Here is a 13,489-nt window from a genome sequence, read left to right on the forward strand (position 1 = left end):
GTGTATATTATATATATATATATATATATATATATATATATACACACACACACACACATATACACACACATGCACACAATGTATTCAGAAAGTATTCAGACTTTGTTCACTTTTTGCAATCTTATGTTGCAGCCTAATACTACGGTTGTTTAAATTCTTTTTTAATCTACACTAGGTACCCCATAATGACAAAGTTAAAACAGAATTTTAGAAATGTTTGCAAATGTATGGCAAAAAAAAAAAATGTAAGGAAATACTGAAATATCACATAAGCAATCAGACCCTTTGCAACAACACTTGAAATTCAACTCAGGTGCCTCCCATTTCTCTTGATCGTTGCTGAGATCTTTCTATACCTTGATTGGAGTCCAACTTTGGTAAATTAAATTGATTGGACATGATTTGGAAAGGCACACACCTTTCTATAGAGGCCTCACAGCTGACAATGCATACTATATCAGAGCAAAGACCATGTGGTCAAAGGAATTGCCTGCAGAGCCCAGAGACAGGATTATTGCAAGGCACAGATCTGGGGAAAACTACAAAACATTTCTGCCGCACTGAAGGTTCCCAAGAGCACAGTGGCCTCCATAATTCTCAAATAGAAGTTTGGCACAACCAGAATTCTTCCAAAAACTGAGCAATCGAGTGAGAAGGGCCTTAGTATAAGAGGTGACCAAGAACCAGATGGTCACTCTGACTGAGCTCCAGAGGTCCTGTGTGGAGATGGGACGAAGTTCCAAAAGGACAATCATCACTGCAGCCCTCCACTGATCTGGCCCTTATGGCAGAGTGGCTAGACAGAAGCAACTCCTTATTGCAAAACACATGAAAGCCCACTTGGAGTTTGCAAAAAAAAAAGCACCTGAAGGACTGACTGTGAGAAACAAGATTCTCTGGTCTGATGAAACTAGGGCTGCAACTAACCATTATTTTCACAATTAGTTGGCTGACTATTGTTTTTGATTAATCGGTTAAAGAAAACAAAAAAATAAATACCATCTTTTATTTCAAATCAAGTGTTACAAGAAAAGTTTACTTCAGAAAAAAAAACTTCATGCATATTTTTTGCAAACGCATGGCACTGGAACACACAGCATTGCAGTACTGTGCGAGCGATCACACTGTGGGCGGGAGGCGCGTTTGGGGTGCCATTGAAATGAATGGCACCACAACACACATCCTGCAGCAGAATTTGTCAGGCCGAAACCAAAAATAACTTTTCCCACCTTTTTTTTTTATATACAGTATTTTTTAAATAATTGTTTGTATTAAACATTTCAATTTGTTTCATGGATTAAAAAAATTATGAAATGTAAAACTCCAATGTAATAAAATAGCCAAACTTTTATTTAAAATAAAAAAAAGCCCAGTCATCAGTTTAGAGTCAGTCATGAATATTGGCCAGAAAATGATTGCTCTCACTCTGGAGCACGTGGCGATACCAGACATGTGTAGTGCAATTGTCATTTTTATATGTAGATGCACACAACTTGTGTTTCCGTTTGTATGCACACGTTTTATCTTTTTTTTTCTTCATTGCCATCACATGGGGGGCTCACAAGCCCATTATGTAATAGCACATTTGAGATGACAGGTTTTATTTAAGGTGACATTAGGGGGTCTATTAGACCCCTAGTGTCACATTTCCACTTCACTGGAGAATGACAGCTGCCTGCTGAGGCTGCTGAATGTAAATACAGTATGCAGTGGCTGGGAGCAATAGCCAGCCTCCTATTGGCTATTTTAAATTACAATAGCAGGCTATCTATTGCACCCGCCCCCTTGCTGCTGTCAATCAGCAGAGGAGGGACCTGAAGGAGGAATGGGGCAGCAGAGGTACAAGGGGGCAGCAGGGGAATGCAGAGTCACCTTAATCTCTTCTCCCCGCTGGTGCCGGCTGCAGTGGTCTGTGTCCCCGCTGCCTCTGCTGATACAGGCAGGTAGAGCAGCAGGGATTGAAAGGGAGACAGACCGCTGCAGCCAGCACCAGTGGGGAGAAGAACGGACGAGCAGAGCGGCAGCAACTAATCGAAAATCAACTAATTTATAATTAGATTAGATTCTCATTATCGATTAGTTGTTGCAGCCCTAAGTGAAACCAAGATTGAACTGTTTGGCCTCAATTCTAACGTTATGTCTGGAGGAAACCACCACCTGCACAATATCATCCCAACATTGAAGCATGATGGTGAGGGCAGCATCATGCTGTGGGGGTGTTTTTCAGCAACAGGGACTGGGGGAGTGGTCAGGGTTGAGGGAAAGCTGAATAGAGCAAAGCACACATATATCCTCAATGAAAACCTTTTCCAGGACCTGAGACTGCGACACAACACAGGGATGGCTTAGGGGTAACTCTGTAAATGTCCTAGAGTGGCCCAACCAGATCCCTGACTTGAAAATCTCTGGAGAGACCTGAAAATGGCTGTCCACCGACGGTCCCCATCCAACCTGACAAAGCTTGAGAGGATTTGCAAAGAAGAATGGCAGAAATAATGCCCTCCCCCCCGCCCCACCATTCATGGGGGGGATGGGATGTGGGAGAGGGCACCCCCCTGAAATGATGGCAGATATCAAGGGAAGCAATAGCTTCTTTGCCATCTGCTGTTTGTTTTTTATTTTTTATTCTGACAGCTCCTGGCTTCAGAGTAAATAAACAAAACAAAAACAACAGACAGTATGGGAATGAATAGCTAGATTGCTAATGGCTATTTCAATTTGCAATAGCAGGCTAGCTATTGCACCCGCCCACTGCTGCTGTCAATCAGCAGAGGAGGACCTGATGGAGAACTTCAGGTCTACCTCTGCTGATTGACAGCAGCAGAGGGAAAGTGCAATAGCCAGCCGGCTATAGGCTATTGCAAATTGAAATAGCCAATAGCAATCTAGCTATTCATTTCCATGTTGTCTTTTTTAAATTTTTTTACTCTGACGTCAGTCGGCTGCCCCCGATGTCAGAATAATAAAAAAAAAAAACAACAGCTAGCAGGGAAAGGTTTACTCTGCTAGGTAGAGCAGAGTAAACCTTTCAGGAAAAAAATGTTTCCCTCTCCCAGTGTCCGGGAGCCACTATTTTATAATGGGAGACAGGGGCGTCCGCCAGGTGTCGGAATCTAAAGGAGATTCTATAATCAGGTTCTAATTTCTGTGAAGAGCTTAAAGGTGCCCATACACCTTACGATTATCGGACTAAACTTTTCGTCCGATGATCGAACCGTCGTACGATTTTCGTACGACGGCCCCATCCTGCCCCGATTATCGCAAGGTTCAATCAGCGGTAGTTAGAAAAAAACACCTGGACGACTTGCGGTAATTGACCGCAATTATTTTCGTTTGCGCATGCGCAGTGTTAATCGTACGACTTTTGACGGACGGAAACGCCACCAACCATGCGAACATCGTACGATCAACCAAAGTTTTCAAACATGCTTGACCGTCAAAAGTCGTACGATTGTACAGTACTATCGGTCGGGCACTCTATTCACACGTTACGATTGTCGTACGAAAAGTCGATCGCATACGATTATCGTACGATAATCGTAAGGTGTATGGGCACCTTAAGTCATGGTTTATGCAATTGGAAGAACCTGAAGTCACAGAACCCATGATTAGTTAAAATGAACCCACCACCCATTCATCCAGATCTGAAATAGACATTCTGAGGGGACCTTTTAGGGAGTCAATTCAAAATACAAAAAAACAATGGCCAAAGTATGTGAAATCCCCTCCAAAGGCATTGCCAGGGTTATTCACAAAGGGTGAAGAGTTTGGAGAAGGCAGGAGAAAAGAACAATCTAGGAGAGGGGTGCCCACAAGGTCGATCGCGATCTACCAGTGATCGCGATGTCCTGTCTTCTCTGGATCCCCGCTGCTCTCCCCCATCTGTATGCAGCGGGGATCCGAGGAAAAGTGAAGCTGCAGTCGGCGGCGCGGGACGGAGCCGCTTTCACAGCAGCACACCGAGCGGTGAGGAGAGAGAGCCGCTCGGCTTGGATCTGACAGCCGGCGGCTCTCTCTCCTCACTGCACATGCTACTGTTACAGCGGCTCCGTCATCCGCCCCCCACAGCGGCTGAAGTGCTTTTTCCTCTTCTCCTCAGATCTCCCGCTGCCTCTGCCCGGGAGAGCAGGGGAGATCCAGAGGAGAAGCTGAGCCCCCCTGTGCGTGGCCGAGCGGCAGAAGATCGGTACATATCAGTCATATGTACCGGTCCTCTGTGCAGGACAAACACTGAAGCGATCAGCTGATCACTCCAGTGTTTGTAAAAAAAAAATGGGGACACATAGTACTATGTGTCCCCAGTTATGAATGAACACGATGTGATTTACATCACTTCCTGTTCATTCATGAGTTTCTCAATGGGGAGAAGCATTCTGTACAGAGGCTCCTCCCCATTCAGAAACTGAAGATAGTAAATATTTTCTGAATGAATGAGAAGTCTCTGTGCTTTCCATTCATTTAGAACAGAGGCTGCAGAAAAAGAAATTGAGGACACAAAGTCCTCAATTTCTTTTTCTATTTTAAAAGGGGAATACCAGGGGGCTGTTTAGACCCCTAATATTTCCCCAAAGCCCCCCAACAGTAAAAAAAATAAATAAATGAAAAAAATTTAAATTAAGTAAGAAATAAAATAAAAAATCCTGGAGGCAGGGCGCTGCCTCCAGGGGCCTGCTGGGGTCACACACCTGCTGGGGGGCACTTTTTTTTTCTTGCTACATGTGCAAAAGGAGCTGGCTACTGCTATGCTTCCGCGGTGCTAGTGTGGCTGCCGGCTGAATGTGTCAGACGCGGCAGACGGAAAGGGGCAGGACACCTCTCCCCGTGTGCAACGTCGGCCACACGAGCACCGGGGGAGGATAGGACACCCGCACCTCTAGAATGCACTGGAATGCGTTCAGGGGCGTGGGGTTGCACCGCAGCCATGTCCCCCGCCCACAGTTTGATCACCCGCACATTAGTGCCTGCATTCCTGTCCAGTGTGATCTGCAAAAATAGTGCTTGCAGCATTTTTGCAGATTGCACTGGACAGGAACGCAGGCACTAATGTGCCTAGGTTCCGGGTGCAGGCGATCGCACTGTGGGTAAGGGGGCCTGGTTGCTGTGCCATTGACTTCAATGCACCGCCACACCCCCTCCCGCCCCTGAACGCAGGTGTATTTTTCGTTGGTAGATCTCATTGAGCTCGTCATTTGAAAAGTAGATCTCCAGATGAAAAATTGTGGGCACCCCTGATCTAGGACAACATAGCTGATTTAAAAAATGTCTCCAATTCAGCTCACTTTCCAGTTCAGCTATGTTGTCCTAGATTGTTCACTTCTTCTGCCTTCTCCAAACTCTTCACCCTTTGTGAATAACCCTGTAAGTGTTTCCAGTGAAGGCTACTAGTAATGCTACAGCATACACAGACATTTAAGACAATTGCTTGCTGCCAGGTTTGTGGTAACAGTTTGGTAAAACACCTTTTCTGTTCAATCATGGCTGAGCCCCTGTGCACAAAGCCTACTTTATAAGCACATGGTTTGGACAGTATGGTGAGAAGAAAGAAGAGTGGTCTGCACAGGGCTTGGACCTCAACCCTACTGAACAACTTTGGGATGAATTGAAACAACAAGAGCCAGATCTTCTCATCCAACAGCAGTATTTGACCTCACACATGTTCTTTTGACTGAATGAACACAAATTTCCATAGACATACTTCAATATCATATGGAAAGTCTTCATAGAAGAGAGGAGGCTGTTACACCAATCAAGGTGGTGGGAATAATTATATTAACGTCCATAGTTTTGGAATGGGAAGTCCATCAGGCTCATAAAGGTGTGATGTTCAGATATGATATGGAAGATGACAAATCACAGAACACATTTTTCTTTGGTTAGAACAATGATCGAAATCCATGCTTGTAGACCAGGTTTAATACTATAAAATGATTTTAATGATTTATCAAAAATAGACCACAAAAAAATAAAAAGGAAGGACACAAGTTTGATATGTAATCACAGTATTAGTACAAGATTTTCACAAAAGAAATCACAGTTACGCACATACAGCCACACAGTCATAGCCACACATACACTGCACATTCACCATCCCGCTGCATGCACAACACTATATACCAAAGAATTATATACTGAAACATTCTGGGTCCAGAGACTGAAAATGTCTGAAGAAAAAAAATGTTTCTGTTGCTGTCAGCAGCCATTCAAATTCTCCATTATACTCTTTAAAGGGAAACTATTTTATATTTTTATATATAAAGCTATTACTTATGTTTTGATGTGACTGAAATTAGTATGGGCTTGAAGTTCCATATTTCCATTACTGTAAAAAAATGCAAATCTGTAGCCCGCAATTCCACAACAGCCCTTTCAGTCATTTTCTAATTCATAATTTTCCTTATATGTAACAATATATAGCAACAGTATACATTTTCAAAAAACCTGTACCTTCATCATTACAAAGTAGCCCCAGTCACTTTGCTTAGGCTGAGGTTATGTAATGAGTGTACTGCAGGCAGGAGGAAGCATTTCCTCGGTCTCTTCTCCTCCAATGACCAGACTGCAACACTGTAACCATGTACCAAGGTGAGAGGATTCAGCATAGGGTAATCTAGATCAGATATTTTTGAACACGTTAAAAAAAAAACTGCGCAGGCACCAGAATTTACATAATTGCGTCATCTCTTAGCTGTCACCTCAATCCAGGAAGTAGATGCTGACCCTGGGTAATGCAAGTAATACACTTCACATTACGTAGCATGCATGCATTAACATGAAGAATATATCTGATGCTACATCCACTTTAAACAGTGACTGCCTATCCTGGACAAGTTCTTCCTCCAAGTAGGCATGGCCAGAAGACACCAAGGACAGCTTACACAAATACGATCATTCATTTATCCAAGTGCAATGCACCACTTTGGACATACATTATCTTATATCCATTAGCATCAGGGCCGGATTTCCCACAGGGCCAACCGAGGCCCGGCCTCAGGGAGTAGAGAGGCAGCAGGGGTGTGGAATTCCTATCTCCCGAAGCCAAGGGCGGGTAGTTGTTTTCTACATTTAGCCCTGCTTTGGGCAAGCAGGGCTAAATGTATTGCAGGGAATCTGCTGCTAGTTTTGTACAAGTGATCTCGGCGATGTTGCAGAGATCACATGTATGCAGCCTGCATAAAGGGGGGCGCAATTAGGAACCTGGCATTGGGGCAGCAGAGAGAGTAAATCCGGCCCTGATCAGCATATTAAGACTTATACCAAGACAAAGGGGTGTATTTATAAAAAATTAGCAGAACCATTCATCCTGCGAAAGTGCTTGTACATCTGTTATGTGCAAGTTCACCAGCTGATGCGAGAATGGAACAAAATCGAATGTTCTTCTGGTCAAATACATTCAATAGGCACTGGGTTAATAGGAAAAGTACCACATTTTGGCCACTAGATGGAGCTGAATTACAATGCTACAGCTACGATGGTATAATGTTATAATTCAGTCAGCATATAGATGTAACCACCGACACTACAGTGATAGTAATGGTTACATTTACATGCTTATTCCCTCCAGTGGTCTTTTGAATTGTGACATTGTAGCTGTAGCATTGTAGCTCAGCTCCATTTAGTGGCCATATTGCATTACTTTCCCCATTAAATCTCATTACTAACATGTATTTGCTTCCTATGATCCTCAGCTCCATCCAGTGGCCATAATGTGGTTCTTTTCCCAATAAATCTCATTACTAACATGTAACATTAACTGACATTACTCCTATGATCCTCAGCACCATCTCGTTGCAATACTATAGTGTTATACCTATTGAAGAACATTTGACCAGACAAGAAATGACACTAAGAACATTTGCTTTTGTCCCATTCTCACAACAGCCGGTTAACCCGCATAGAACCAATGTCCATGCCGTTTTGCTGGACAAATAAGCTATGCAAATTTTTATAAATAGACACCACCAGTTGTTTGTGAGGTCTGGCATATGTCATACAGCTAATACAGCAGCTCCATGCAGAAATATAATTACAAACTATACAATAAAACCACATTTTTCAAATATTAGGACACAAGATAAGATTATGTACATTAGGCTGATTATGTTCACATTTTTTCAAGAAAAAAAAACAAAAAAAAAAACTATGGTTTCCCTTTAAACATGAAAGGGAGAATATGAATGGCTAATGGGGCAACTGCTCTTCCGTCAAACGCTTTTCATTATAAGGCGTACTTAATATGGCTCCTGTCCATTTAAAACTCCCTTACTTCCCAGTGCAACCTGTAGATTGCAGTGTGCGGTGCCCATGTAAATCCCGATGGTACGTTCTCATGCATACTTGCTTGCGTATGCTTGATGACATAACACATTACTTTTAATATTACAGAGTCCTGCTCATAATGCCTAAACAGCATTTTACGCCATCTTAGTGCAATATAGTCCACACCAAAGAGTCTATGTATACCAGTAACCTCCAGATGTAAAGGTATGTACACTTATGTCTCCCAGCACAGAGTTTATTAAAGATCCTCAGAGTAGACAAGGCCGTCGTTGTGCTCTTCACACGTACACAGCTGGTGACATCACAATTCCTTCCTCCTCTCGGGGGGATGCATTTACTGGGCCTGGAAACACGTTGTAGATTGGGTTCTCGTTTTCTACGTAATCGTCCTGCAATGCTGAATAGCGCTGGGATTCTGGGGTCATCTGATACTTCGGGGGTGTCTGGAAACAAATGAAAGTTTAACCAAATTGCAGTAGAATATGACCGTGCTTTATTGTTACAATCAAAAGAGATTCATCAGCAATAAAGACAAGAGTACACCAATTGAATAACACAGTTTGTAATGAGGGGCCCATTATATTACATTAAGGGTCTATTCATACTAAATAGTCCTGTGTGTCCTTTGTGGTGCGTTAATACAGTTTATAACATGCATTAATGTGCACTGCTTATTCATTATGAATGGGCGGCCAACACACCACAACAGATTAAAAACGTGCATGACCTTTTTTCCAAAACACAGCACAATGCTCAGTATATACATTGTTGTGCAATGTGCTCCACTGTACAAGCATTGGGGTGCCAGTCACAATGAATGGCACTGTAACACACCATACATAGAACAGGTACGCCACCATGCTTTGTCGCAACACGTGTCAACACCTGTTTTTAGCACACATTGCAACAATACAAGCGTGAATGGGCCTTCCTTTAAAAAAAACCTCCCACTCCAATGTCAATTACAGGGCTAATGCCAATTTCTTGGCTACAATGGTACTACTGCCAAAGTACCATTGGAGTACTGGTCAGACAGGTTTACCAATTGAGTAGCTCTGCTTTAACTCTGATCCTCCCCTTTGGAAGGAGTCGTTGAGTGTTTTCTTTCCTTTTCCTCTACACCACTGGTACTTTGCCACCGGGCCGTGACCTCCCTCCTGCCGGGGTGTGGCAGGAGTTGAGTTGGGCTAGACTGCTAGAGTTGGGCACTACTGTATATTAGAGAAGCAGAAAGTAGTATTAGTGCAGATTGTCTCCACTAGAGGCACACTGTATATTACAATAGCAGCATACATGCTTGAATACACTGCACTTCATTACATGGCCCTATTAGACAGGGACGTTCAGTGTATGACAAACTGTATGCATTCATATAGTATAGTGCAGTAAACCATGGGGCTCCGTATAGAAGTGTGCCTGGAAGGAGGTGCATACAGGAGGTGCTCCTTTAGACACTGGAAGGAGGTATTTGACTGCTGGTTTAGGGATGGTTCTCCCTAGCATGGGGCCCAGGTAAAGAACTGATCCTTGGATAGTCACACAGCCCATTGCTCACACTCCACCATGAGGAGCTAGGAAAGAGACAGCGAGGAGGAGCACCGGAGCCCTCTGCTGGCAGAACACAATGTGGTAGGGAAAAGCCTATAGATCAGCGGTTCTCAACCACAAGGCCGTGCAATGTATGCAAGCATGCAAGTGCAAAGTAAGGCTCAGAACCTTTATATCCTTTCCCTTTTAAGCCATGCTTAATATTCAGTGCAATGAACATACCGTATGTCCACTCATGGCGCCACCTTTGCCAAATTGACTTTTGAACTCATGTGTTCCTCTTTCTTATATTCTATAGTTGGAGGCATGTATGAGGCGATGTTACTTGATTTAACAAAGCTATGGCAGCATCATATATTATATTGTTGCAGTTTGTGTAAGCTCTTACTGGCTGATATAATTGCCGGTGTATGGTTATAAACCTGTCTTTTTGAATACCTTGGGGGTATGAAAGCCTTTGAAATAATGTATTGAGTCCTGGTTTCACTAAGGTGGAGAACCAATGCTCTACAGTATGTATACCAGTAATTGCAGCATCAAAACAGTGAAGGCTAATTGACCTGACCATGTAATCATACTTGTTATATTATATATATGACATGTTACATACTTGGTAATAGGTCATCTCATTGTTCAAACTTCTGGACAGTACACTTGGCCTACATTGCCACCATGGAGAGAAGGCCTTTTCACCTGGTTGCTCATTAGCTAGCCCAACAGTAATGATCACTACAGCAATCAGTGTGGAGTGCCATCTCCCTTTCCCCAACATTTATACTCATGCAGTTTGTTGTACGAACACAATGAAGGCTGGCTGCTAGAACATGGCCAGGTATTGGGACTGATACATTCATAACACATTTTAATGCGCTTTATGGGAGTGTGTAACTTTTAAAATTGTTCAGGTTTGTAAGACTCACCTTCCCATTTAATTCCATTTCTGGACCATCTGTAGACTCTGATGGTGGAGGTATACTCTTCAGTGGCATTTCTTCTGCGGACTGTTGAATTAAAACCATTTTATGATTAAAAACAACTACAGACAACAGATACAATTCAAGAGTCAACTGCTGGGGTGCTCCACTGGTTGAAGAAATTAAATAGAAGGGAGAAGAATTTCCCTATGGCGATAAAGGCTGAAATAAAAGCTTTTATTTTGGTACTTTTTGTAAGTTTCCAATTCAAACGCTTTAAATGGCAGATGAATAGGATATTACTAAACATAGACCAGAAAGACAGATACAATCTGCCAGGAAGACGGTTTTGTAGAATTGCTGGGGGAATGTTGTGTATTTTTTGTATGTTTGTCATTTCCTGTTACCGGTCATAACTCATTGTATTGTGTCAGCACTAGACTAGCATGGTGTGCTGATCAGGAAGTAAATTCCATGTTTCACAGGTATTCTCATCATAAAGTCATGACCCACAGCCTGGATCGGATCTAATAAGTTACTGCTTGTGAAAAGCTAAATATTTCAGCAAATATGGTTTTAACTTATAACTAAACGAAATAGAAACCCATTATGAATTGATGATCAATGCAGTTTATTCTTAAAATAAGAGGCATTTATGATTTTCCAGCCTTTGTACAGGCTGGAAAACTTAGTCCGACAATTGATATCAATGCACTTTGTACAGGAACCATTCAACAAACAAATCAGGCAGATCTGATCGGAAGCCCGATGATAGTCTATGGGCAGCCGGATCTAACAGACGGACGCCCATTTACATCTGGTAAACAAAGGGATCAGAGTTTTGTTTCGAAAGACCTGACCATGCCAGATCGGGGGTAATCTGATGTAAACAGACACATGTCCCTTTACATCTGATTCCCCATAGACCAACATGGGATCTGGTCATTTCAGTTTTTTCCTCCATTGCAAGAAGTAATTGGACGGACACGGACGTCACGACATTTGTTCCAATCAGCAGGGGATCCGTGAACAGATCCGTGAACAGATCCCCTCCTGATCCGACCATGTGAAAGGGGCCTTAGTGGTGAGGGGTTAGAGGGTTTTATTTCTGTCTGTATGTTTGCTGGGGAAATTCTAAAAGTGTATGGCCAGCTTGACTCTCTCCATTTGTTTTCGGGACCACAGTCACTATGAGTGAAAGAGAAGGAAAATCCAAAATGTTAAGAAGTCCCCAGAACAGGAATAGAGGGAAATCTTCCAATGGGTATGTCTGTTCCAATGACAACTGAGAGGTATTGTTTTCCCTTCTTTGAAAAGATTTCCCCTCACTACTTGTCCTACCCAGGGGCGTAACTAGAAATCACAGGGCCCCATAGCAAAATTTTGTATGAGGCCCTGTGATTTCTAGTTACACCCCTTGAAGAGCCCACATAGCTCAACCATGGCGGCTCGCACGGCATCAGGGGGGTGTCCTGCCCGGGCCCCATAGCGGCCGCTTGGGTCGCTATGGTTATTGTTACGCCACTGGTCCTACCCATCCGCTACTCTTTCAAAATGAAGGAAATGTTCTGCTGCAGCCCACTATCACTTACAGGTCTGCCTCCCTACACCCAGCCCATGACTGAACAGTAAAGGGAGAAGCAGCAGACTGATACGCTCATCTCCCTGTCACTGTGCTCTTTCCTCCGATCAGCATGTACCTTCCACTGCAATACAGCTGACTTGTCCTGCAATTCCCTCTCCCACTCTGAGTTCTGCTGTACAAGAGACTGTAAGGTACTTACGCTGCATGCATGAAACTAAATACATTTTACTATGCAATAATGTATGAGAGCTGTATTAATATTTTATTAGATAAAAAAACCACAAAGTTGTATGTATTAGTAAATATAAATGGGAGGTAGTGCTTTAAAACAAAATGTATATGAATGCAAGTAAATGAATAATAACAGCCTTTCGAATATATTAACATGGGACTTTTGCATAAGAATTTTAAGTGTTTTTAATCCACGGTGAACAGTTTGGGCTAATAGAATAAAAATCCTTTGTAAGGAAAAAAAAATTACTTTTCTCTCTCCTAAAATTGCAGTGCATCTATGGTTTCTCTCCTCCCCGCTGGGCGCTGCTCTGTGTCCCCTCTGACACAGCACACAGCGGGCAGGAGAGAAACTCTCACAGAAGGCCGAGCGGTGCGAGGCAGGGGAACGCTGTGAGCGGCTAGCATATCACAAGAGGCCGTGCTCTCCTCCCGCATCACCCCGCTCGGCTGTGACAGATCAGGAGAGCAGTGTGGGGGAGAAGACAGCTGTCAACTGTCACAGGAGGCCAGGCTGACGCTGAGGGGGAGGAGCCAGCTGTCACAGGAGACTGAGCACTCCTGCCTGCACAGCCGCCTCAGCCTCCTGTGACAGCGAATCAGGAAGGAGAGCGGGTGCAAGCAGTCAGCGATTGCTGAGTGTTGGTAAATAATTACAGAATATATTTACTGTGTCCTCAATTATGAATGGGAGTGATCTACATCACTTCCTGTTTATTCGTGATTGTGGTTATAGTAAACACACTATGTCCTCATGTTATGAATGAACAGGAACACTCAGTATAGAGTCTTCCAGTTCATTTATAACAGGGGCTGCAGGAAAAGAGATTATGGACTATGTGTCCTCAATCTCTTTTTCTATTTTAAAAAGGGAAAAATCAGGGGTCTGTTTAGACCCCCAATATTTCTCCAGAGCCCCAGCAGTGAAGTTAAA

The 13,489-nt window shown here is 43.2% G+C and overlaps 1 protein-coding gene across 2 annotated transcripts in view; it reads right to left on the reverse strand.

Annotated features, from left to right (window-relative positions):
* Positions 1 to 8,062: 8,062 nt before the first annotated feature.
* Positions 8,063 to 13,489, reverse strand: part of NECTIN2 (nectin cell adhesion molecule 2) — a 98,735-nt gene continuing 93,308 nt past the window's right edge. Inside the window, exons 8-9 of one of the 2 annotated variants that reach the window (XM_018561339.1) lie at positions 10,746 to 10,826; positions 8,063 to 8,720 (exon numbers count right to left, since the gene is read on the reverse strand). In XM_018561339.1, coding sequence (XP_018416841.1) covers positions 8,556 to 8,720; positions 10,746 to 10,826 — 246 coding nt within the window. In that variant the 3' untranslated portion in view covers positions 8,063 to 8,555. Of the gene's footprint in view, positions 8,721 to 10,745; positions 10,830 to 13,489 lie in introns of both variants that reach the window. The other variant, XM_018561338.1, reaches the window with a different exon arrangement.

Source organism: Nanorana parkeri, unplaced genomic scaffold (assembly GCF_000935625.1).
Source record: "Nanorana parkeri isolate BGI_ZX_2015 unplaced genomic scaffold, ASM93562v1 scaffold517, whole genome shotgun sequence".
NCBI classification, from domain to species: Eukaryota; Metazoa; Chordata; class Amphibia; order Anura; family Dicroglossidae; genus Nanorana; species Nanorana parkeri.